Source organism: Cyphomyrmex costatus, unplaced genomic scaffold, assembly GCF_001594065.2.
Source record: "Cyphomyrmex costatus isolate MS0001 unplaced genomic scaffold, Ccosl1.0 scaffold497, whole genome shotgun sequence".
Taxonomy (NCBI): domain Eukaryota; kingdom Metazoa; phylum Arthropoda; class Insecta; order Hymenoptera; family Formicidae; genus Cyphomyrmex; species Cyphomyrmex costatus.
The window spans coordinates 514,730-541,456 of record NW_017279244.1 but is presented as its reverse complement, the minus strand read 5'-3'; the positions used below and the strand labels follow the sequence as shown (position 1 = coordinate 541,456).

At 37.9% G+C, this 26,727-nt stretch overlaps 2 protein-coding genes across 3 annotated transcripts; both read right to left on the bottom strand.

Annotated features, from left to right (window-relative positions):
* Positions 1 to 8,142: 8,142 nt before the first annotated feature.
* On the bottom strand, positions 8,143 to 11,221 carry LOC108778219 (CCHC-type zinc finger nucleic acid binding protein). Of its 2 annotated transcripts, none has more exons than XM_018545337.1 (3): positions 11,085 to 11,221; positions 8,847 to 9,100; positions 8,143 to 8,756 (listed from the first exon to the last, which is right to left on the bottom strand). In XM_018545337.1, the coding sequence occupies exons 2-3, from the start codon at positions 9,084 to 9,086 to the stop codon at positions 8,532 to 8,534; spliced, it is 465 nt and encodes a 154-aa protein (XP_018400839.1). In that variant the 5' UTR covers positions 9,087 to 9,100; positions 11,085 to 11,221; the 3' UTR covers positions 8,143 to 8,531. The 2 variants fall into 2 exon arrangements, with proteins under 2 accessions (XP_018400839.1, XP_018400840.1); XM_018545338.1 differs by lacking the exon at positions 11,085 to 11,221 and adding an exon at positions 10,325 to 10,416.
* Positions 11,222 to 16,049: 4,828 nt separating this feature from the next.
* On the bottom strand, positions 16,050 to 22,750 carry LOC108778207 (zinc finger and BTB domain-containing protein 24). Its single transcript, XM_018545324.1, has 3 exons — positions 22,355 to 22,750; positions 21,765 to 21,936; positions 16,050 to 19,238 (listed from the first exon to the last, which is right to left on the bottom strand). Exons 2-3 carry the CDS (start codon positions 21,915 to 21,917, stop codon positions 17,001 to 17,003), a joined length of 2,391 nt encoding a protein of 796 aa, XP_018400826.1. The 5' UTR covers positions 21,918 to 21,936; positions 22,355 to 22,750; the 3' UTR covers positions 16,050 to 17,000.
* Positions 22,751 to 26,727: the final 3,977 nt, after the last annotated feature.

Here is a 26,727-nt window from a genome sequence, read left to right as displayed (position 1 = left end):
ATATATATATATATATATATAGAAAGAGAGAGAAAAATTTAGACAATACAGTGTCGAAGTGCAATAAAAAACTATTATTATGGTGTAAGTATTCTTATTTGTGTGAATATTTAATATCGGACTTAACCTAACCTAATCTATAATCTTTCTACCTTTTGCATCAACTGTTATCAGCTTATTGGTCAAGAGCACTTATATTGAATTAAAATGGCGGTGGTTACCTAACCCAACCGACGCAATGTCGCATCTCTGTTTTCTAGGCCTCTACTATTTACATTACATAAGGCAGAATACTTTTTAGGTGTCCAACCGATACGACCAGAGGCATGATAGATTATCCATTTTTCTCTTCTTGTGGGAGATTTCGGGAAATGAGGCATTATATAGCCATTTCTACTTAAATTTTTGCAATTTGGAACTTCACAGTATCGCATTTTTCAATGATTTAAAAAATATATAAACTGTATAATCGAACCATACATACGTATAATATATCTACATCTTAAACAAACAGTACTGAGCAACTAAATCAGCATTTACTAAGTATATGCTTTCCTTTTAAAAGACACACTCGACACAAACATCATTCTATCTTTATCATTCGTTGACTGTCAAGAAGGATAGAATGACGTTTGTGTCGAGTGTGTCCTCTAAGGCCGATATTTCATGTGTCGTACGACAAGGCTCTTTAAGCTTCAAGCCTGTTTATTGACTGTAAAACAGAGAGATTCTCGGATCTCTCTGTCCTATAGCCAATTAACGTGCTTGAAAAGTTTGTCGACCGACACATGAAATACCGGGCTAAGGGCCAATTTCACCAACATCGGTTAAGCTAACCGACGATTAAAGTGTCAACCGTGATTGGTTCATTCTGATCAAAGACAAATGCGATTGGATAATTCCATTGGAATTAACCGTCGGTTAGCTTAACCGACGTTGGCGAAATTGGCCCTAAAAGGAAAGCATACTAACCTAACCAACGGAAGTATCCCACTAATGGCGGCAGCCAATCCGCATCTTTCACGCTGTTGTCCGATCCCTTACTTGAGGGTCCCTAGTTACCTTTAGAGTTCCTCTAGTAAGAGTTAAGCCATCAGCCGGAAGCCGCCATTTTCTGGGACCACCCGACGCGCGAAGATTGAAACTGCATATTACGAATGAATTCGAAAGTGAACAGAATGAGAGTTATCATATAGGAATTGACTAGTGCAGATGCTATTGTTTCTCTTAGATGATATTCTATTAGCATAATACAAAACTTTCATCGTACACATTGAGTTTATATCTCAAATCTAGCTTAGGTTATTAAACCGTCTTTGTTCTTTATTTGATTTTACATTACCACTATCAGATTTCAAGTATATGAACTCTGTAGAGAATGTTTGTGGGTCTTTAATTTGAAATAGGTAATGAATAATTTGACGTAAATATCTATTAATTTTAACAGGTATCTTACAATTTATTAGTATATCACATAAACATTGCAGATTTCAAAATAAAAACTTCATTGCATAGAATGAGTTTATATTCGAAATCTTTCTTTTTGTTTTGAAGCCTTCAGTATAGCATATGTGATAAATTTTTTATGTAAATAATTATTAGTTTGAACAAAAATCTTATAGTAGTTGCAATGAAACATTCATCGCAAAGCGATTTCAGATTTCAAATTATCACCATTTAGTAAATCTTATTTAGTGAATCTTCTTTATTTATGCGTAAGGTTCAGCATTTCCAGATTTGAAGCGAAATGATTTTCTAATTCTAAGTTTATGTACTATATATTAGTATTCATATAGAAATTCCAAGTTACATTCAATTCTCTGTATTTTTTAATAATAAATCAAAGAAAATAATGATAATTTTGTGATAAGGAAACAGAATTCGGAACATAAAACTTCGATCATAGATCTTACCAAGTAAACGAGTCAGTTTATTAAAATAATTTTTTCGTGACTCAAGTGAAAAATAGAAAGTTGTCAAATTTATAAAAATTCAAAACCTTATTTTTTGATAAATTGCAATTTTTATCTTTTTCATTCGAGTTACGAAAAATTCATTTTAATGTAATTTAAACGTGAAATTCTTTTTCGTAACTTAATTACATAATTATCGCATGGGAAATGATTGTCAATAACGTTTAAATTATGTTAAACTTACCTGAGTAAGAATTTCAATTTACTTTGACGTTTGGAATCTGCTCAATCTGCTGAAGCGTTTGAAAGAAATACACAATTTTATGTATGTGTTGGTTGTGCACGTACAGGTTAACTCACTAACATAATCGTAGGGTCCCAAAACATGGCGTCGAAACTTCTGACCAATCGCGAGCGACGCCGCTGATGGCTTAACTCTTACTAGAGGAACTCTAGTTACCTTTATTTTGAAGCGCCTCTACAAAACGTGGACATTGAACTATGTAGTCAATGTTCACGATCGTGTCGGTAATGTCCACAGTTTTGGTTCGAATCTTCTCTATGTAGGGAAAAGATTCGAGACAAAAAATCGTGGACATTACCAACACGATCGTGGACATTGGCTACATAGTTCAATGTCCTCGTTTTGAGGACATAGAGGCGCTTCAAAATAAAGTAACAGCAGAGAGCTCTCTGGTAACAGCTAAATCTCGGACATGGCCGCTCTTCAGATTTCTTTCTGTCCTAACCTAGTGAGAAATAACAATGGAATCAACATCGTAATCATCAAATTGACGTCGATTCCATTATCATTTCTCACTGGGTAACATCCTTAAATAAGGCGAATATTTATCTTTAATTCATCGATTGATCAATCGCATTGTATGCAAATGTAATCTTGTTCTGTAAAAGCACCTAAAAAAATTTACATATATATATATATATATTATATATGATCACGCAGATAACCGGATGCACGTATTCCGAGATTCTAGTTTTTAACTCGTTTCGACATTCCACTCGTCCATGTCCATACTAACGGTAGAGACAATCCGACCTCCTCGTTTCCTCCTCCCCACATCGATAAGAGATGATAAAAGACTCTTCACAGCCTACTTGAGAAGGACATGGACACACATGGATGTCAGTCACGGGTCGACACCACGTGGTTATTTATATTTTTTCTAGGTGTGCCATAGAGCTTGCTCGATTATCCATTCACTCGTTTCCTTCCTGTATCGGTTCATTCATAAGCGACCAAGTCAATAGACGATAACGACCGCGTAAATAAAAATATGTAATGCGTAGTTAGAGAATGTACGGCAGACAAGAGAACCGCGAAAAATGGCAAGAAACTAACGTAGTAAATTAGTGTTAAAGTCTAGTTTTGACAAGAGTAAATTGGCTCACTCATTCATAAACATTCATAAGTGGCCAATTAGTGATAACCGCGTAGATAAAAATATGTAACGCGTTTAACTAAACAATGTACTGCAAACAACAGAATTGCAGAGAAATGCAAGAAACTAATATGGTAAATTAGTGTTACAAGTCTTAAGTTTTGACAAGAGTGAGTTACAAACTCGCTCATTCCCAAGCGGCCAAGTTAATCGATAATAACTATCGCGTAGATAAAAATATGTAATGCTTAATTAGAGAATGTATGACACGTGGTAACCATCGTATGACGACAGAATCGCAGAGAAATGCAAGAAACTAACGCGATAAATCAGTGTGAGGTTCAGCTTTGACAAATATAAGTTACAGTGATTTACCTGTCCAGCACCCAGTAAAAATCTCATACCTATATGTTTCTACTACCATAGAATTTCACACTTTCGAAAATTATAAAAATTTACAATTTAATTTGCAGCATTGAGATTTGTTGCTGATTAACAATCCAGAATCGCAGAGCAATTCTTGTTACGCGTTAATTTTTCGCAAGCTTTTTCTTCTAGAAATTCCGAGACAAACACGCTGGACGACGTTAATTCATTAATTATTCAATCCCTGGCAAATCCATTTAACGATGACACATAGATTGCTGCAGATCGCGTGAATTCAGGCCGGAGCATGCGTGCGTTGGCATGATTATGTAACTCTTCGCGACAGATAACAATGTGTGCGTATGTAATATACACCTTGTTATCCCTGAAATCACAAAACATGTATTAATTGAACGAAAGAGTTTGGAAAGAGAAACTGGAAGAAAAGCGTTATTTGCTAACTCATTTCGCAATTTCATCTTTTTCGTTTTTGAATGCCAAATAAATTTCTAATGACTTCTATAAAGGGAAAGAATGCTTACAAGGGCAACTTTCAATCAGTTTCATTCCTGGTTACACATATCACCTAATATAAAAAAATCTTTAAGAGATTTTCTGCTATTGTCCATTTCTACCAATGTAGATTTCATTTTAATCTCGGTTTAACTTACTTTTCATTTTTGTTTTTATTAGAATGTCTGATAATCAGAAATCTGTTTAGTCTCTTTAAAATGCCTTCTTGTTAGGCCTTTTGTTTAATCACATTTTTCTGTGTTCTAATCTCACACAGCGAATCTCTAAAGGACTTTCTAAGGATTCCCCAAGACGTTCCTTTAGATAAAGTGTACTGTGTGGGATTCTGAGATAAAGAATAAGTAAAAAATTAAACAGAGTTTATGTACATTGATACAAAAGTGAGCCTGTAACAAAAGCTGTAGTTCGTTGTCGCAGTAGAATTAATCTTTTAACAAGTAGGAGGAACTTCTAAAAAGAGGAAGGAACATAACACATTTAGGGAGCAAACACAGAAAAAGAGATCATTCCTTTGCCTCTCCGTACACATTCTATTTCAAAAATTCTGTTTAAAAACATAACTTCGAATACTTCATATTCTTTTTTCTCTTCTTCCTCTTCATCCTCCTTGTCTTCTTCCTTCTTTCTTTCTCTCTCTCACTCTCTCTCGTTTCTTCTTTATTTTTTAAGTATTAATAGATTAGTTTAATATATAAGTCGAGCCGTGGACCCGGCGTGCGCCGCCGGTCGAATTAGATTCATACACTGTAACAGTCGTATTCTTTACAATATTCATACGTAAGTCTTGTAGCAGAGACAAAAGCGCAGGTGCCCTAATCGCACTCGATTTTTTTATTCTTTATAATAATTATTCGTATGCTCGTCTAAACCTCTGGTGCTATCAATGAACCACAGAGACCGTGTCGCGGAGGGAATCGGCTGTGTCTATCAAGACTATTTACTCTTACATGTGATGTGTAACTAAATAATTCCTAGTCAGACATAAAAATAACGTCTGAGAAACATTGTAGTATACATCCAACTTCAAATTGTGAAATGACCCATCTTTCACTTCATTCTGATATCAGCGAGAAGTAAATGATCTCTCAAATCCATCCAATTTGTAGTAAAGTCCGTTAAGACTAATCAGAGGACACTCCCGCATGTCTTCAGACGTCCGTCTAGACACTTCGCGTCGTCCAGAATACTTGGTCCGACATTGTGTGTCCGTGCATTGATAGCGCCAGAGGTCCACGAAGATCCAATATAGCGAAGTACAATTTGTTTGATCCTCTCCAAGTCTCGTCGTTGACGTGAACACTAGCACACTGAAACTACGCAATGAGATCCGGCATTTTTTTTTTTTAAGTCCCGCACAGTGTGTTAAGTGTATAAAATTTCTGCAGGACACCTGGGTTACTATAAGAAACACCCCGGGTACACCATTGTCAAAGGAGACGACCGGCCCCGGGCCTTTTCTTCCACCGAGATAGTCAGGCACGCCTGGCTTCTGAACGTTAATACACAATTGTCGCTGCTGGTAGAACCACGGAAGCCGCGAAGCGTACGAGTCGCGTAGACGTCGCGCTTGGAATTATCCACATCGGCGGGCCGTGTCAGCGACGTCTATGCGACGATCCGTCTTTTGGGCTTGAACAAAGACTAGCCCTCATTCAAACGATCGAATTGATATAGTTGCACTGCAGCTACTTAGCATAAACGTGGTCCGGGTATTTCAAAAGAGTAGTCGGGATTCTAATCTCTTATCCTAATTATAGTATAACTCGCTTGCATCTTACTTCATGAAATACCGCATGATCAGACGAGTCGCTGCTCTCGCTAATATAATTTCACCATGTTAGGTACGAGTGCGATATCTTTCCTTTTATATTCGTTTATAAGAAAACAATCTCACTTTGTACTCGTGTGAGCGCTAAGTGGTCGTCCCCTGCGCATGTGACGGGGAGTAATAGCTTTTTTTTTTTGTTCCTTTGAGTACGACTTTCTCCTTTTCTTTGATCGCATCATTTACAAAAATTTTGTCCCTACAACTTATGAGTTAGGAAAAAAATTAGTATCGGTCATCACTTCGTGAATATACTCTATACATGAAAAATATAATTTTCATCGTGGAAATACAAACGATCGCAAAAATACAAAGGATCGCATTATCGGAATTAGTCACCAGCAACGACCAGAGTATAAGCTAGCTTTTTACAGTACAAAATACAGCTCCTGCACATATGCATAAATATATGTATACACATATGCGGATATATATATATACATATACCTAGTAACGAAGTATTTTCAGCAACATGTAAGGATATAGTAAGGTTGGTACACTTCCTTTTCTGTGTGTGGGATTTCCTTTTATCACCTATCATCAACAGTCAAGCGATAGTATGAACAATATGAATCTATGCCTTGTTAATAATTATGATTGTACGTACAAAATGTGTCAACTTGTACAGACCACTGTGTTTATATGTATATATACATACATATCGATGTAGCAATCATTTCGGACGTATCTTGGTATTAATTACAACGTATCTTCTTTTTATGTTCAGAAAACTGTAGAAAGCGCACACGTTTTCTCTCTTTCTTTCGCCCTACTTCGAGTGCGTTCCATTTGACTCTCATAACGCTCACGATCATTAAGTTCTTGTACAACATGCGATCAACTGCCAAGGTGACGTTCCACGAACGTTGCGAGCATCAAATGGAACGCACTCTTTGTCAAAGTCGGAGGGTATGAGTTTAGTTGCATATAAACCTGTAAACACTGTGACAATCCTACAATTATACTTCGCTTTTGTCCGTACCTATACATACTAGATAAGACCAGTATAAGAAAAAAAAAAAAAAAAAACAAAAAAACAGAAAAGAACACAAAATACAGGGTACGATCAACATCAGGGTTGGCATAGGATTTTTGCGGTTTTAGATTTCCATGAGAATTCAACGATTTGCAAATTATAAATTTGGTGAAGTCACAAAAAAAAAATCGATAACACTGATCAATATGCTACGAATTCTTCGAAGCATATTTTTATTGGTCAGTTAGTAAAATTTTTTTCTTCTGATTAAGATAAATTAAATGCTTTGTAGAAGACTTTGACCGCACCCATAAAAATAGCTCGGTGAAATCCTCATTACATCCTTACACATTAAAAATTAGCGTTACTAAATCTTATTTTTATGCATTCAGGGTGCCGGCATGTGTTCTCGCATACTTTCCTATTTTCTCGCGTTCGCTTCCGAATCCTTTTCTTTTACTTCTTTCTTTCGTTCCTTCATTTGTCGATTTATGAGTGTCGGCTAGAGAGTTCGAGAGGGAGGACCGGAGAATACAAGATGCGTGGATGCGAAAAGTGGTGCGACGTGAGCCCGTGCCTTGTGACTCGTTCGTGAATCTGTGTTCAATGGCGAAGACGTTCTTCTCTGTCAACGGGTGGCGACCCGTATATTTTTCATTATTTTCATGTTTGCAATCGAGGTATCGTATCGTAAAATTTGTTTTATTTATACAAATGCGAGAGCCGTCGAGGATACGCGTGGAGGTAGTCTTGCGCGTTACATCAACACATCACGCAAAACCGCCAAACACGCGCCAAATCTCGGCGAGGCTACGTGTGTGCTTCCCGAGAATCCATACATCTTGCATCAGAAAATAATGCGCATACGAGACAGTTTGAAAGTCAGGGGACAGAGGATTCATGTCTCTACTCTAATTCAATAGAATGTTTATAATATTATTACATAGGTTGTGTATGTATATGCATGGCATATGGAGATGTGTGTGTTGTGTGTGTGTTTGTGTGTACGTATCATATACGTGTAAATGTAAATGTTAGACGTGTTACTCATAGAATGAACCCTGCTCTCATTCACACGTAATAGCAAATGGTACGTGTACAAGTGTTGGTGTTTAACAGCAATAAAAACTTAAAAGACATCATTTAAGAAAAAAAAATCCTTGCGAAGAGAACAACGGTGGGCAGAGAGGGGAAGGAGATTAGGAATAAGGGCGAGGAGGGCTGGGGAGCAGACTGACTTCTGGGAGTTAGGAGCATGGAGAGATAGAAATCTGATTATGACAACGACGACGACAATGGCGACGACGACAACGAAATCGACTCATTGCAACCACAATGTGGTTACAATCGTGAACGTGTCGATGACGATGACGGCGGCCACAATGTCCTCGTTGATACAAATTGTATGCATCACGATATAAGTCCGCACATCTCTATCTACCAATCCCCGGGAACGGCGTGCGCGACGGTAAACTGCTTATCATTATTAAGCGAGCGGCACGGATTCCGGTTATCTCCTACTTCCTATCATCCTGATCGCATTCGCGGCTTATGTGACCAGTCTTGCCGCAAATGTAGCAAGTCTTGCCACCGGCCTCGGTGCAGTTACGAGCGATGTGGCCCGTCTTGTTGCAGTTATAGCAGCTCTGCAGTGCAAAACGGCCGGAATCATTACCACCCTCTGGGCAGCTGCGCGCCATGTGACCAGTCTTGTTACAATTGTAACAACTCAACTCCGGTCCCTGTCAACAGCAATACTTGTCCAATCTGTTCCACATGTATGGCACCTTCGCGTGTTCCGTATGCAATTCCAATTTCGCAGGTGTACTAACCTGCTGACAGTCTTTCGCAATATGACCAACACCGTTGCAGCGGTAGCAAAGATCCTGATCCTCCTTACATTCACGTGCAAAATGTCCAAATTGGTTGCATTTGAAGCACTTCTCTCGGCCACGTCCAAAACCACCGTCTCTGTCTCGTCCACGATCTCCTCTACCTCCGCCACCACCTTGTGGGCACTCTCTTGCAAAGTGCCCCATACGGTTACATTTATAACACGCGCTCGAACTCATTTTTTTTTTAAGACCTGAAATTGTATACATATAGATCAATATGCACACGCACACATACACAAATGTCACTACATTGAGATAATTCTAACAATACTGCAGCAACATTGCGATGCTTCAACAATGTAGCACCATCGTTACAATATTCTAGCAATATTGCAACCACATTGCAACATTCCAATGATATTGCAGCAACATTGCAACGTTCCAATAATATTGCATCATCATTGCAATGTTCCAGCAATATTGCAGCAACGTTGCTGCAAACTTATGCGATATACATGAGCATATAATATTGATTCCTCATATTACGTATCCATTTTTTTACGTCGCGACATATGTTACATATTACATGTTCGATACAATTACATTACAACCTCAGAAATAATCGCGAGGAATAACACGTTCGAGTTGCTCCACAAATGGGGGGGGGGGGGGGGGGGGAAAGATCTAGTCAACGTGCTTCGAGAACATCGCCCGACGAAGAAAGTGCAATTATTCAGTCGTCGTTTTCGGAGAAACAAAGGATCCCGCGTATCCTACGGAAACGATCGTTCGCTATAGCCCCCACAACGGTGGCTGGACCTGCCATGTCCGATCGTGCGTCTCGTGCGCGGCACGCTCGCTCGCGTCGCGCACGACGCACACAGATGTCTCCTGACGCCGCGCGGCGCGCGCCGCGGGGCGAACGGGGGCAGAGGCGGCACTCCGAGTGAATATGCACTTTATCCGTCGGGGCGATTAGACGAGGCGCGGGGTCGGCGCGGGCAGACGCACAAGCTCGCGCAGGCAGGAAGCGGGTCGGCCGCAGCGGACCGGATCGTCCAGGAGGACGACGGATGACCCCACGCGCCGTGCTGCACCGTCGCGCCGCATGGCGCCGCCGGCCGGATCAAAAGCGATCGAAGCGGCAGCCGGTGGCCCCGCCGAGCGTGGCGCGTTTAATAAGATGGCATCTTTCCCGCCCCCCCGAGTCTCTGCCGGCTCGCGTCGAGAGTCTGGGTCGAGTCTCGGAGGCGGAATTGGCGGAAAAAATCGCGACGGACGCGTTGCACGTGCTACGCGAATCCGCGGCGCGCGGTCGTCGGGCAATGGCGGGCGGGCGTGCGGCCGAGAGAGCGCGTGCACGAGGTCAGCGACGCTGGCGTCCGTCGGATGTTTTCGCGCGCGCGACGTCCGCGTCCCGCCGTCGCGACAAAGGGGGAATAATTACTGCGGGATCGCTGGCTGTAGCTCTTTACCGTGCTTCCGTCGCTCGACAACTACGGATTACACCACCTCCAGCACCTCCTCCGGGCTCGCGACGCGCCGTACAACGTGGCTGGCTCGGTCGGCTCGCGCGCGCTCTGTCTCTCTCCGTACTCACCCCCACTTGGCAACGCCGGCGTGTGTGCGTGCGAGCGCGGACGTACGGCGTATGTACTCTCTCTCTCTCTCTCTCTCACTCTCTCTCTCTCTACACGTACGTACGCGTTATACGCGCGTACGCCGCGCGGCACGGCGCAGCGCGGCGCGAAGATGGCATCCGAAGAGCGACGCCGCGCGCGCGGAGCTTTTTTTTTGCGCCGCGCACGGAGGAAAGATCGCCCCGATGGCGACGGCGGCGACCGCGTATCCCACCCGCTTCCGTCGTCGTCGACCGATAACGACGACGGAGACGCGCTGCCATCGCCGCCGCGCATTCTGCCCCGAAATTACCCCGCCGCGGAAGCCCCCCCTCGGCGAAAGCGATTCGTTCAGCGATATTCCAACGGAAAAATGATAATCCATGTCCGCCGCCCGGATTAGATCGCACGATGCGACGTGTGAACGAAGGCAATTGCATAAAAAGCACGTGCCGTAGTAGGGTGACCGCATGCACGGCTTTGCGAATAGGTTTCCGTTAAAAGAGCCGTTTGTGCTGCTCTTACTCCAGCGGCGGCGCAACGGTGTGCTCCGTGTGCCATGGGATTGACGCGGAAAATTTTGAGCCCCGGTCACCTCTATTGTCCGTCCACTTACCTGCTTAGGTACAAATTACTGGGCTGTGGAAAGGACTATCGGTACGACGTCTTTTTCCGTATCGGTTTGCCAAAAGAGTGATGAAGGTACCCAACACCTCACTCGACCACCACACTTTCGAGCAAAGTGCTCACGAAGACCTCCGACCATGAAAGAGGAAAGATTGGTCACAGCGGCCAGTTACTATCCCTGTGGAATAAAGGTGGGAACGCAAACTTATGCGTAATGGAGAGGTCTCTACGCTTGTACTTTTTGCACTCGGCGTCCTCACTTTCTTTCCTTCCAAACGTCCATATATATTTATCTCTTTTTAAGTGCAAACATCTTTGGAGATTTCAAGCAACGCGAACAAAGACTTTATTGGCTCACTAGGAGCCAGTCTAACCAACTTCGATTAACTTAATTATCCAAATTAACTTGAAGTATAGCTAACGGCGAAACTGAAAATATAATTTTTATTGTGAGAAAGACCCAGAACGATTTATAGAGTTTTTCATTGGCAAAATTAGTGCGCGATCGGTCCACTTCAAAACTGTTGTATGTAACATAAATTAGGTACATCGAGAATAATGGGAGTTTGTAACCCCTGATTTTACCCATCATAATGGGCGCATTCAGCAGAAAAGAGCGCTACGAGAGCGCTCGCTGTTATTGGTATATTCTTCCAGATTTAAAATTCTGATTGGATGATCTAGAAGAATACACCAATAACAGCGAGCGCTCTCGTAGCGCTCTTTTCTGCTGAATGCGCCCAATGAAAGTACGCTCCCAGCGCTACGGAGCATAGCGTAAAGCGCTCATGTAGCGACTTTCTCTGCTGAACGCAACCATTGTCTTGGGCTTAAGATGTACGGTTTAAAATAAAAACAGACTGTTGAATAGCAGCCCGTGAGTGTAACATACATACAAAAGCCAATACATTTGTATGCATGCGCGCATTATTAAAAATACAAGCAGGCTTAAAAATTTCGTTTCTGCACTGAAGATGACACAGCGTATTTCTACGTGCGCGTAATAAAAAGTTTTCGAATTTGACTGTACTAGAAGGGCACCTGTCTTCAAGTTTTATGCTTTCTCTTAGCTCGCACTGGGCTGTTGAGTGTTAATTTTAGTATAGATATAATTCAATAATGTAGTAATCGAATATTAAATAAGAACAAATAATACAAACGTGTGAACGTCTAAGCAAACACATCAATCAACTAGTGATATCCAATGAAAGCTCCGCTTTCGCACGTATGATGATGTAAAGAATTTTCATTGGATATCACTCGTCGATCTTTGGCTGTGTTCCATTTATGCCCATTTCCACCAATGCAGATTAACTTTAATCTCGGTTTAACTTACCGTTAATCTTTTTCTAATTTTTAGAATGAGAAAAAGATGAAGAGCAAATTGAACTAAGATTAAAATTAATCTGCATTGGTGGAAATGGGCATTAACGTTTACAACGCTCTTGGAATCGTTTCATGCTTATTGTTTATCAAATATCAAATAAGGAAAAACGATGCTTGTAAGCGTTGCGAACGTTAAGTGAAATGCAGCCATTTGTTCACCGTGTATCCAAGAATTAGGATATATCCACACAAATTTATATAGCTGCATAATTTTCAGTAAAAATTTCCGAATTGACCGAATGGAATCTCTCGAAAATCTTTTTATAAGATTAAAGTAAACGCAAGATTATATGTAGAAGGTGGTGCAATGGACTTTTTACTAAAAAATTGAGAAAAATTAAGTAAATTTCTAATCTAATTTTTTATCGATTTTAGTATAAAGTCCACTATATCTCATATAAATATATATATATATAGGTACGGTGAACGCTAAAGTCACGTTATCCTTTTCTTAATTAGATGTGAAGAAAAAGATAACGTGACTTTAGCGTTCACCGTACCTGAGATAAACGATATTGCAAAAACTACCTAATAACGAATAACGGGAACGAGTTATTAGGGAGTTTTTGCAATACCGTTTATCCCAGATACGGTATTGCAAAAGCTTCCTATTTTTTTTTAGAAAAAAGAACGATAATGGGTTATTTTTATGAGGTAACGTTGCCAACCCTGTATATATATATATATATATAATATTTTAATCTTATAAGAGGATTTTCGATTCGATTCGATCAATTCAAAGATTTGTATACGACTGTAATGTCAATAATTTTGGTCACTCCAGCATTGTCTTTATATAAATCGTAAGAAATTGACCAATTACAATATATGTACGAAAGAATCTTATAATTGATTTTCACTACATAATAAATATATAAAATATCAAATTTTCTAACTAATGAAAATAAATTATAAACTTAAATTTATTTAATGAAATATCTAAGTTTCCTCTTATTTTTACAAATTTTTCTGATTATTATTATCTTTTATCATTTTATCGTTTCTTTTGGATTTATTCATGTGAGCTTTGTGATTGTTTTTTTTATTATCTTCTTGCCATGAATAAGATTTTATAGTAATTATTATATTTATGTATGTATAATTATTAAATAATTATATATATTAAATAATTCTAATTTTTCTTTTTTTTCCTTTAAACTACTTACTTGAATATTTGTTGTTTGGAAGATGGGATGAAGAAGAGGCATAATAAATACAACGGTACCTTTCTTATACTTACTGCATTTTTGTATTTCATATATATATATAATTTTATGGGAGCTTTCCAACAGGAGATATGGATGATACAGTGAAACAGTGAATCATTACATCCTTGTTATTTGCCAATGTTAAACAAAGATGAAATGATTGTTAGTATTTTATGAAATATCGGATAACCTATGTGCTATCATTTCATTATAATTTAACGAAATAATTCTACAAGATACTTTATTACCTTTTATGTTCCCAATATTATTAGAAATATGTTGACTTACAGAACCAGAATGTGCACCAATAAGAAAAAAAAAAAGAGAAAAAGCAAATTACAATTGTAACATTTATATAAGCATAAAATTTTAAACATAAAAGTTAAAAGAAAAAAAAAAGAGAAAAAGCAAATTACAATTGTAACATTTATATAAGCATAAAATTTTAAACATAAAAGTTAAAAAAGATTAATTTAATTATAGATTTCAATTAATGATTCGTGTTAATTTCAATCAATTGACGCTAAAAGTTAACTAATAAAGGAGCCTACAGACCAGAGCGGTGAAGCGGCGAGCGATAGCCAATGAGAGCCATGCTTTTACACAAAAGCATGGCTCTCATTGGCTATCGCTCGCTGCTTCACCGCTGCGCCACTATGGTCTGTAGGCTCCTTAAGCTGTGTTCGAAGAGCACGTTGCCAACAAAAGGAGGTGATTCACTTGCACACAGTTGTAATTGCCAATTACAACGACTTCTGCATAGGAAATTGAAAAAAAATCTTTTTAGCGCTGATTGATTTTTGCGTAATTGATATACACCTTGTTCCAAAACATAACTAAAGGTCTGTTCTTTATCGAAGAATTCTTAACTAGTGTAATAAGTTAGAGTAAAACAAATTATAATTGTACACTATAACTCTCTTTCATAATGAATAAGAATAGACCGATGATGTTTGAAACCAAGTAAAAAAAAAAGATGTACAATAGATGCCCCGTGTAGCTTTCTCTTTCTTATATATAAATATATATATATATCACATGTCCGTATATTTTTAAAATAAATTTAAATTTAATTGCTCGAAGGAAAAAAATTCTGCAAAAATGTGATAACCCCAACTGGTGCAACTGGTTACGTCTTTAATGCTAAAAAGATGAATTCAATAATTGCGTTATCAGGGAATGACTTTTCTTTACTACGTTTAATTAATGCAAGCAAATGTGCGCAAATGAAAGAAAAACAATATGTACATATTTCTCACAGTTGTGATACAGTTCACTAGTCGAAACCAATAAAATCATTCGATGGCTGACCATATATCATATTTACAAGTATCCACGCATTGCAAGTGTTTCAAGATATTCATTCATAATGTTGCAACTTTTCGGATTATATTCATGGAAAAATAACAAAAATAATTAAATATATAGCTACAAAAGATGTAAAATAAAATGAAAGCTTTTTGAAATATACATAATAGGTATTCCAATGCGTTATAATTAAAATAATATAACATTTGTCACATTCGCACGATAAATAATTCAATCAAATTATTTTTATCTTTGTCAAATCTATTATTTTAGGACAAAAAGTAAATAAAAGACACGCGGGAAAAATTTTGACGTGACTTAATGAGACTTGCGCAAGTTCTGATATCATTGAAGCGACTTAATTATAAAAAATGCTCAAATGAAAAAAAAATACAATGATATTCTTCCATAATAGTGTCCTCATACGATCGATTTTTAATATCTGTATAAACATTATAATAGAATGTGTACATATTTGTTGCTATCAGTTTAACTCACCGAGATTCTCGTCAAGATTCTTGAACGAATAAATATTAGCATTATTATTTCTCTCTCGTATACTGATCGTATACAGATGGATTTGTCAAAGTCAAATTACATTAGAATATGAGAAACTTGTGTGCTTTCCAACAAGCATTGTTTTTCAACATAGTATAATACAGTGATCATGTCATCCTTGTTTAACATTGGCGAACAACAAAGATGTACTGATACACTGTGTCATCTGTGTCGCTTGTTGGAAGGCACCCATTAGAACTTCAGAAAATAATTTGATATCTTTAATATCAATGAGCTATGTCATAATCACAGAGGTAGCAGCTCAAAATAATTAAAGAAAATTAAAGTCAATTATAAAAACTAAAATTATACCAAAAAAAAAAAAAAACAAAATTTGATGTCAACCAAACTGAATAGCGATTAATTTTAATACTATTCGTTATAACTAAAGTTAATCACCAATCATACAACGAATTCGGGAGAATAATTTTTACTTGGTACAGTACCTCAACCGAGCAAAAAAGAAATAAACCTTCAATCTGTCAGTTTGTCCTTCACGCTGACCTGGCTATCATTAGTTATATAATAAATGGTTGGCTTGTTTAATGAACCAAGCATTTACATGTTGGGATTTTTTATTTGATTTGGTATGAATTTAGTACTTATTTAGTATCAAATGTTCGGTATAATCTATATTCGTATTTTTACTATGTTGTCGGTAATCTCGAAAACGCTGCACAATCTAAACTCACCTTCTGCACCTTTGATGTATCGCTAGGCTTTATGATCATGTAACATTTGTTCGAATATCTTGTTATTTCAGATTGTCTTTTTTCAGAATAAATTGGAATAAATGTACCAGTTGATGTAATATTACTGCAGCTTATTGTCGTACTTCGTACCTTTTCTGAATATTTTCCAACATCTCTCCTTCTTTTTTCACTGCAACTTAATCCGTCTCTTCCTTTCCCGCTTGAGTCAAGTTACTCTTTTATCGTTTATGTATCATCGATGTACTCCTGCTTCTCATCGTATATACAGAGTGTTCTGCGAGACTTCTCCAATCTCGCACAGAAAGGTAAATAAAGTGACGATGCCAGGCGCCGAGCAACAACGCACTTCCCCTCTCTTGCCTTTCTAATCGCACTGCCAACGCAGCCCATGTTTGAAAAAGTGGGCTGGGCTATAACCTCGTGCGGTCGGAGCGTTTCTCAAAACGCGCTCTCATTAGTTTCAAAAATTAATATCTGTATTAATAATGTGAGAATCGTTAAACAGTATAGGACTTATGTATTTATTTTGATCTTATCTACCTTCTTGTGCAAGATTGGAGAAATCTCACGGGACACCCTGTATATTCTGTTTCCGTTTCACAAATACTTTCTTCAGCGGTAGCTGCTGCTCATTTTCAAACTTATCATGTTACTCTGGTAATATCTTATCAATCGCCTCGTAGTTCTGCTACATTTTCTTCGCTTGCAACCCTCAATCTTAAGTCTTGATTATTATACCGCTTCTCCAACTGCTTCAACTTCTCCTTGGGTTTTCTGATCCTGATCCCGGACGATCAATTGCTTCTCTTCCGAGGTGTCCGAGCTCTTTGGCATATCATCACTGGATGACATCGAAGTCTTCATCTCGGACTTCCCATTTGTAATACCTTCTGTTTCTTGACATTGTTTCGCAGATTGCAATATCGCTTGTACCAAATTCTGATTGTTATCGAGTGGTACCTTCGTTACTACTCGCTTTACTATATTGCCAGTCGATAGATTTGTCAGTTTTGCAGAATCTATCATGCAAGTTCCATCAGGATTCATGATAACTTCATGAATATTGTCATTCCGTCGGATAATTCTACTAACAATCACTCGCTTAATCTTACGCGAGTCGGGACTATCGTTCAAAGAAGAGTCTTCATCCTTAATACCAGATGTACTAGCTGATGTTCCTTCGCTACTACCTCCTTCTGATTTCCTCATCACAATTCTTTTAATCGTTTTAACCTTGATGGTATTTGGAGTGGATGCTAGGGTTTCTGCCTTATCGTCGTTCTCGTGATTTTCTTCTTCTTGATAAGAGCTCTGAATTCTTGTCACAGGTGTTAGTAGTTTCTGATCTTGATCGTTGTGCTGATGTTTTAGCGGAGTATTCTGTTCTTTGAATACTGAGGTGACGATTTTTTGCGCTTGTGTCTTGATGTCATACACGTGATCGCTTTTGGGAGTCTCCTTGATTTGCGATGACGTGAGACTTTTCGAGCTGCTTTGAGAAGAAGAATCGATTGAAGTAGTTTGTTTCGTGACTATCTGCTTTTGAATATCGCTTTGCTGAATGGGAATTAGTGTCGTGATCTTGACCATATTGCCATCTTTGCCGCATATGTACACCACCTTGGGTTCTTTCTTTTCTTGTTTCTCGGATTTTTCTGTCTTGTCTTCTCTATTCTGTTTTTCTTTGTTTTCACTTTCTGAAGGCATTGGCGACTTTGGTAACTTCTTTACAACGCACGCTGGTAGCTCGTGATCACCGTCTCCGTCATGTTGATCTTTTTCTTTTTTTTCCTTCACGTTAGACTTTAGTTCCAGATTTTTCTTGGTATTAGGCTGTAACTTGTTCGAGTCTATTTTCTCACCCGCTTCGATATGTTGCTTGATATGGATGACGTAATCGGTGCGATTACGACAAAATTCTTGACAAACATCGCAGTTGAGACCCAGGCGTGCATGCTTTATGCGCATTAACTTAAGCATCTCTGAATTCTTCTTACTGCATTTCTTGTGTACACGCCGCTTATCCTTCGAATGGGACATACGCATGTGTCTAGTCAAATGATGCGATAACAGGAACGTACGAGGACACAATTTGCACATATATGGTCGAGGACCAGCATGGGTAGACAGATGCCGGGCCAGTTTTGTACAAGTATGGAAAGTCTCTTTACAGTAATCACACATAAACTTTTTATCCTCATTACTATGCAACGTTTCGTGCCGTTGTAAACCCTGTTTGTATAGGAAACGCTTGTTGCAAATATTGCACTCGAATCGCTTCTCTTTCTTGTGTGCTGAATCCTTGTGCTTTTCGAGTTCTTCTGTAGTGAAAAATTTGTCGTCGCAATGGGGACAGGCGTAATGCGTCTCATCTTTATGTAACTTCTGGTGACGTTGCAGCGAAGTCAGTCGCGAGAACTGCTTCTGACAGACTGAACATGAATACGGCTTCACCTTCGAATGTATACTCGAGTGCTTGTGCAAATCGTGTTTGTTGAAAAAGTTTTTTCCGCACTCGTTACACTTGTAATTGCGAGCGCGATGAACGCGCTGAACATGCAACAGCAGAGCCTGACGTAATGCGAACGTACGTTCGCATTGATTGCATGAATGTACTCTGAGTATCTCTGCCGGCTTTTGTTTCCTTTCTTCTTCAATGTTACTCGCATTTTGTGGTTCATTTTCCCTCTCTCTCTTCTGTTTTCTAGTTTCACATGTCTCGTCATTAGAAATGCGTCGCTTTTTCGAAGCCTCGTTCTGCGATATAGATTCGGCGAGTCTTTTGTTGCCGTTCTCCGTTGGAGGATCAATGGGGATGGGCGGGAAGGGTTTCGGCAATTTTCCAGATAGAAGATAATCTCTTAATGCCTCGTCAGCCTTCTTGCATTGCAACTTGAATTTATACGAACGGTCCAGATTCCAGCGGCACATATTACAGATCACCTGTGGCATCTCGTCTTCGGCATAGACCTATCAAAAAACAAAACGAGTCATTAGGAACGTGCTTACTAATCGAGGAGCTGGGAAAAAGTCTCTTCATACTGCGCGTTTATTCTTGAAAAATATATATACGGAAATACTAAGAAAATTTATAATTACATTCCATTCTACTATAAAAAACAGTCCTTTATTTCAGGTAGCTATCTTTCAGATTTGTGTAATTTTTCAAAATTCAATTTTATTATTTATTTTAATATTACAGGAAATTCCATTCTACTTAGACATCTCCAATGTCTCAATAAGAAAGAATAAAATAAATTTTCTCTTGTTTAAACCGTTTATTTATTAAAATAAACCACTCGCACGTTTAAAATTTCTAAATCTCATCTTAAGGTGAAAACTGCAAAGAGAAAAAAATTAAGCGAGCAATGCAAATTAATCATCTCCTGTTGGAGGAATCGCGATGTCACGTCGGATCGGCCAACAGTATTGCTGCTTATATTAACGTACGATCGTTAGAGGTTTTCTATAATAAATATAATAATTTTCTATAATTTTGATTAATTTCTTATGACTTGAGACTTAAACTTAGATAATAGTTTCTTATAGAAGATTTAAAGCGGCAGTATAGATATTTGCATAACGCTCCATAATTCATAAGATATAAAGAATGCGTTCGGGAAGATGCTATTCGCGGTATTTAGTGCTACCAAGCTGTTCGCAGAACTGCAGACAGCGCTAACAAACACGATTATGACGTCATAACGACGCAATAGTCAACGCTATTCTTTCTAAGGTAGTGTATTGGTAGCATTAGCGTTTGTAAGCTCTGTGAACGACTTCTAACGTAGCGTTGGTAGCATTTAACATTCGTCGAGGATTCGAAGTTAGATTAATATAGAGGATTCTCTCTCTGCATATATTTAGGCTGTATATTATTCGGCATTGTATTTATAATGCTGATTCAGTATACAATAACAATGAGTCAGTAGTCCTAAGTCTTATCGGTAAAGTTGACCAATAGGCAACTTACGACTAACGCTGATTGACCAACTTCATCGATTAAGATTAAGACTTCCGACTACAGATTCATTATAGAATCAGTTTAATGGCTAATTATGAGGAACTAGAGTTTCAAGATGCAAAAATAAATTAAAATTATAAACTGCGTCTCTCACCGAATACTGCCTATAAAACACAAATCACGTTCCTCTTATGTAATAAAAGTAGTAGATTATGATCATTTGATTTTTAATTGTGATTTTACTCGGTTTTTATTCTAATTCTATTGTGCAACACAAATAAGAATTTCCAGAGTTTCATTTAATTCTATATCAGATTCTCGTCTTACAATAATTTCTTATTTACTTAAATATATTAATGTAACCAACTCTGTATGGCTTTTGTTATAATTTAATTTCGAAATGCTAACTACTTTTTGCATTCATTTCCTGTGAATCTGTAACATCTAATGCGTGCTTTACGAACATTTTTCCATAGACAAAAAATGTTTTTTAGCAAGGGATACGATTGTTTACCATTATTTAACAAAAAGATGAAATAATTTACTGTGACATTTTTCATTAGTTTTTTGCTGAAACTTTTATTATGTCAAAATGTGTGTTGGGAAGACGCTACCAACGCTATGCTAGGATCGTTCAAAAAATTTGCTGACATTATTGCGCTATTGGATTAACGAACAATGTTGATAGCGTTTGTATTTATAACGTGAATAGCGTCTCCCCGAACGCAATCAAGATATAAGAAAATCAATTAAAGTATGAAGGATTAGTTGTTTCTTTTATGACTTATGTGTTATACAGCATTGTGTAAATTTGTACTAGTCTTTATTGGCGAAGAGATTTTAGTAAGGCACCTCCAGCAGTCAATATCATCGTCTGTTGAAGGTATAATTCAAAGACATAGAGCACAAATTGCACTATCCATATCTGAATAATAATCTAATGCAGTCAACAAAAATGAAAGAGAGCGTTCTCTAATATTATACTCATTTTTATAGATTAAGTGTAAATGCACAGTCTATGCTCTGACGGTATTCATTGTTCTCATTTTAAGACTGTCTTAAGTAATGTCATAAGATATTAATATAGCTCTTTAACTAGTATTCATAATTAGTTCTTATTTCAAGTAATGTCTTAAGCTATTAAAATTGTTCTGAGTATATGATATCTATAGTTTATGCCTAGAGAACAATATGTTCAAAATATAGACATAAGATAATCTAAAAACAAGATGTTTTTCAGATACGATGTCATAAAGATATCCTTAAGAACATCTATAAGACACATTTTATTATCTTTTGAACATGTATGCTGCATAGCTAACATATTTAAGACTTAAGACAGTCTTAAATATAAGATTCAACTATGAATACTAGTCTCTGATTGACTTATCTTAAGACTATACCTGAAACTGTCTCAAATATATTTGACATTCTCATAAGAATAATTATAACAATCTTATAAAAGTTGATTATGAATACCGGTCTGTCTTTGGTATTGTTGGCAGCAGGGCCACTCACCTCTCAAATCTCACCTCGATAGCAACGCAGGACATGATCTGTAATGTGAGTGGCACATGGACTGATTTATTATCAGTGCGCTCGTAGATGGAGTTCAGTGGTCTCGAATCCGATAAACAGAATCGACAAATACGCTGCGAGTACAATGGTTCCAGACTATTCTCCATGATTATATTCTGTTATTCACTGTAAATATTAAAATCTGTATATATGCTATGTTAGCTATAGATTTTCCAGAGTGCATTTCTCATATGCTGGAGTATCTGTTCAAAGTGTAATATTACACACTGAAGTTGTCTCATCAAATAGAACAATTCTTGGATATTTGTGCACATATATGACATTAAAAAAAAGTATATGTATATATAATACTAAACTCAGATATAAAACTTGTAACACAATATATTCTTTATTTTTATATACAAATACAAAACTGATAGAACTAAAATATAACCTACAATGTAATTTTACATATATTTGACTGTCGCGCTTTAATATACAATATTGTTCTGCGCATGTGAGACGTTTTTCGTCAAAGTTCCGACGAAAAATTATCGTTCAGGACAAGGAATGCACCCCAGTTCCCAGTATAGTAAGTACTTACAGTACATAACAGAACGCACCTCGAGTCTACTGGTGTTTCTTTCTGCTCTCTCCTACTACTTCACTCTTCTTCCTTGTCCTTCTTCGATAATGCGTGCCAATATACTTCGTCCTTCGGATTCAAGGATGCTTGTATCCACTTGGCAATTGCGCGCGTTTAACTCCGTGGTTTAACTATACTCGCCATTTGATAGTGTGTTCGTGTTCGTTCATGAATATGCTACTGGAATGTCCGACTCGGACAGTCCAAACTGTCAGAGTCCGAACTTTCGAAGCACTACTCCAAAGTATGGTAGAAGAAACTGGAAGAAACCCAGATGTGTTTTTGCGCATTTTGAACAAGAAGTGCGGTATCCACATATATGTAATATGGGTATCCAGAGACCTGTTCTTTTTCTCTGCACTGTGCCCACAGTGCAATAAGTTGAAGTGAAACAGATATACGTTTGTTTCACTTCAATAGTCAACTTATTGCACTGTCTGAACTGGTGCAGACAGTGCAGGCAAAAAGAACAAGCCTATGATGTTGTCGCAATTATTTGAAGGTAAAAGCCCATGGTGCATAGAAAAACGTAAGGCCGTAAACGTAATCAGTAAGCGAATTGGCCAATCACAGTAGAGACCGTAAGGCCAGTAGCAAATCCAATGTTACGATTTCCTTACTGATTCGTCTTATGGCCTTACGTCACAGTGGGTGTTTTCCAACAACGTACACAGATGACACAGTGTAACACTGTGTCTTACACAAAGTGTTCCAACTGTGACACAGTGTTACACTGCTCGACACTGTAAAAAGCTAAGTACGAACGTGTAGAGTATGCCAGTGTTACCAATTAGAGCTCTATCGTTCCAACAAGTCTTTACACAGTGGAGCACAGTGTAACGTTTCTGTGTCCTAGCTGGAAAACAGCCAGTATAAGTAAGTACAGTAGTTTCACTCCGTGTCGGTACCTTTGATCTATGTGTCCTACAGTCAGCCATGTTGTTGGTTGTGCGAGGCCTTTGTTTTCACTGCACACATCGACACCACAGTGACATACAGTGACACAGTATCCATACGTGACATCGACGCTATGATGACAGTGGTGCGATTCGCGCACCCATAAATTTTGGAGAGTAAAACTACTGTACTTACCTATACTGTGCTTACGTTTTCTATGTGCCACGGGCTTAAATGTTAGGGTGCCTTCACATGCGGCGTACTTTGCGTAAGCGTAACTTGCGTCAGCCAATCAAGTTTCAGTTATCATACGCAATCCGTCTAGTTTTTTCTACGCATTTTACGCTATTTCCAAATACGCCAAATCCAATTTTTCGCGTAAACCGATGGATGTAGGGTGCGCTCCCATAGGATGCGGAACTGCGGATATACGGAACGTTCATGATGGTCGCGACGTCATTCCGCCGATTCCGTCGTTTTCGTTGCGCAAATTATTTCTTTTGCGGATTCCGTCGATGCTGCGTGTGTGTGTTTGTGTGTGTGTGTGTGTGTGTATGAAGTTTGTGCATGAAATAAATTTTAAACGGAAGAGAATTACACTGGCCAATACATAGAAGAAGAAGAAGAAAACTGTCTTCTACATAAGAGCTCATTAACGTGTGTCTGCAATGTCTATCTGCTTTTTTAAAGGTCCTAATCACTGCTATTAGGATAAACTTGGCCAATGAACTCAAACTGAAACACAATAATATAGACTCTTTAATCTGTAGAAATGGAAACAGCAAAAGTTTTAATAAAAAATATTATCTTGAAGTGTTAAAGTTCTTTATACATTTCTCTATTTGAGTAGGGTAAAATTAATATAAATTTAAAACAATTAGGAAACAGGGCTACGAGCCATAGATTCGTTAAAATATGAACTAATGGTAAATAAAAACTGTCATTTATTTAAAAATATAAAGTTTAATAAAAATTAAAAACATACGTTTCGACCTCTGTTAGGTCATTATTAATGTTATATAAGTCGCAAGTTGTTAATAACGTAAGAAATTATGAAATTATAAGAAACGCAAAAATTACACAGAAAAATATAAAAAATATATACAAAATGGGTGTTAAATATAAATTTAACTATATATAATATTCTAGTAAAAATATATAATTACAAAAATAAAATTCAGGGCTGGGCATGTATTTAAAATACTTTTATTTGAAAACAGTATTTGTAATACAATTGTATCATATATTTTGTATTTTAGTATTAATAATAAAAGATAGAAAGTATTTTGTATTTTAAATACTAAGATTGACGATTAATGTTATTATTTAAATTATGAAATACATAAAGCTTTCAACCTTTCAATTTTAAATACAAAATATGTAATACTTTCATGCACGCCACTAAAATATGAAATATAAAATCTACTTTTATTGCGAAAACTGTGTTTTAAATACAAATATTTTAAATACCTGCCCAGCCCCGATAAAATTCTTTTAGGATATCTGAGCATCCTACTTGCGTTTCAAAATATCTTCCCAGGCAGTATATGTTTCGATGTTTCGAAAATCCACTTACCTATTCAAAGGTCTATAGTGACTGTGCAAGCGTCTCCGTATTATCTGTATGTGTGATTTCCGTTCCGCTGAAATGTGTTTTCTTATGTCCCATGGAGCGGAATTTACGGATGCGCAATCAATGCGAGCCAATGTTATTCCAGTAGATCTAATGAAAGTGAACTACGGAAAGACTCTTGCGATTGGTCAACGCTATTGCGCATTCCGTAAATTTCACTCCATGGGACATAAGAAAACACATTTCAGCGGAACGGAATCGGCGGAATGATGTCACGACCAGTAAATGAACGTTTCGTAGTTCCGCATATCCGCAGTTTCGCATCCCATGAAAGCGCACCCTAAGGGCGGGTTCACACCTTGACGGAAAAGCGGAAAGTGGAAGAGCAGTTAACCGATCAGAACTCGCCTTGATAGTAAAAAGTACAAAACTAACAGAAAGTCGACTACTCGATTGGCTACTGCTTTTCCGTCAAGGTGTGAACCCGCCCTAACACTCCACTCAGCGCATTGACTGCTTCTCTTTCGACCTGAGGCAGTTGATGCGCCTGATGCGTTCATGCGGTCTATGTGCATGATTTGTAATTCGGAACGAGCAACGAGTACCGGACAATACAACAGTGAACGGACGAATATTTGCGATTTGCGATGGAACAGCGATTACAGCAATTGCATGAATTCCCGGTCTTATTAGAAGATAAAATGAAGTATTAACTTTATTTTTAAATGAAGAGGATATGGCGAAAGTAAGCGAAGATAAAATTAATGGCATTATTTTATCTTGATTTATTTAATGTATAGATTAGACGTTATATTAATCGGGAATTACGCGATCGACGTAATCTATAATTTTTTCAACTCCAATTTGTTTTCCACGTAATTTATCTACTATTATAATAGCAAAAATAACTTCTGCATATCACTTAAGAGATATGCCTTCGACTTCATTTTCACTATCGCTCGAGTCGGAACTGTCATCGGAACTTTCATCATTTTTCTTTAAAAGTATTAAAGAAGAAATTACAATTATTGGAAATTGTTTATTGACGTCTTGTATAGTGTCTATCTTGAACTCGCATAGAATGCATAGGAAATCGTTCCGAATAACTAAAGCGCTTCATGCATATTGACTAAACGAAACGATTTCAAAGCGTTACGCACCAGTAATGCAGTATACGCGCATCATGCGTAACTCGGAACGCATCTTAAGTTTGCCTACCTTGTGGGGGAGGACCACGGGCGACGACGTTGCTGCAAGCTCACGCCCTCTGTGGCCCTTTGTTCGTCCTTCCTAATTTGATGTCCTTGTCGCACTTGTGTAGTCGGTGATACTCGGTTTAGGAAATATGAAGAGGTAATGGCGTAAATGCGAAAGAATTTATCCGTTCTGTTAAATATATAGTGTGTATTTATTATGCAATGATTCAATAAAATTGTTACATAAAATCGCTCCGACGCGTACTCTTAATTCTATGAACTAAAGCTTACAAAATCGAGGTACAGCTGGATTCTAATTATCAGACTTACACACATGTACCATATACATTGAAATCACGGCAGTATTAGGAAGGAGTATGAACTCCTTAGCTTTTTCGTTCTAAAAACGATCCTCAATTTGTTTTCACCGATAGAGGCGCTGTTGTAGTTGAGCACCCGACCGTCTTCCGTTAGCGCAAATATTATTAGAACTAGTTTGTCTATTTTTACAATTTAATATTGCACAGCACTTTTTCACCATGTTTTATTGTATATTAAGTGAAAACGAGTCGCAATACTCCCGTGTATTACACACATGTGGACATGGTTCTACTACCTCCACAACTGGAAACGGGGTTCTCAGCGATAAAAGCGCCACGAATTCT

Coding starts and splice junctions, on each gene's coding strand:
- LOC108778219 (XM_018545337.1), bottom strand. CDS start 9,086: ATGAGTTCGAGCGCGTGTTATAAATGTAACCGTATGGGGCACTTTGCA. Junction 8,757..8,846: donor TTGCGAAAGACTGTCAGCAG/GTTAGTACACCT, acceptor TGCTGTTGACAG/GGACCGGAGTTGAGTTGTTA.
- LOC108778207 (XM_018545324.1), bottom strand. CDS start 21,917: ATGGAGAATAGTCTGGAACCATTGTACTCGCAGCGTATTTGTCGATTC. Junction 19,239..21,764: donor TGTCCTGCGTTGCTATCGAG/GTGAGATTTGAG, acceptor GTTTTTTGATAG/GTCTATGCCGAAGACGAGAT.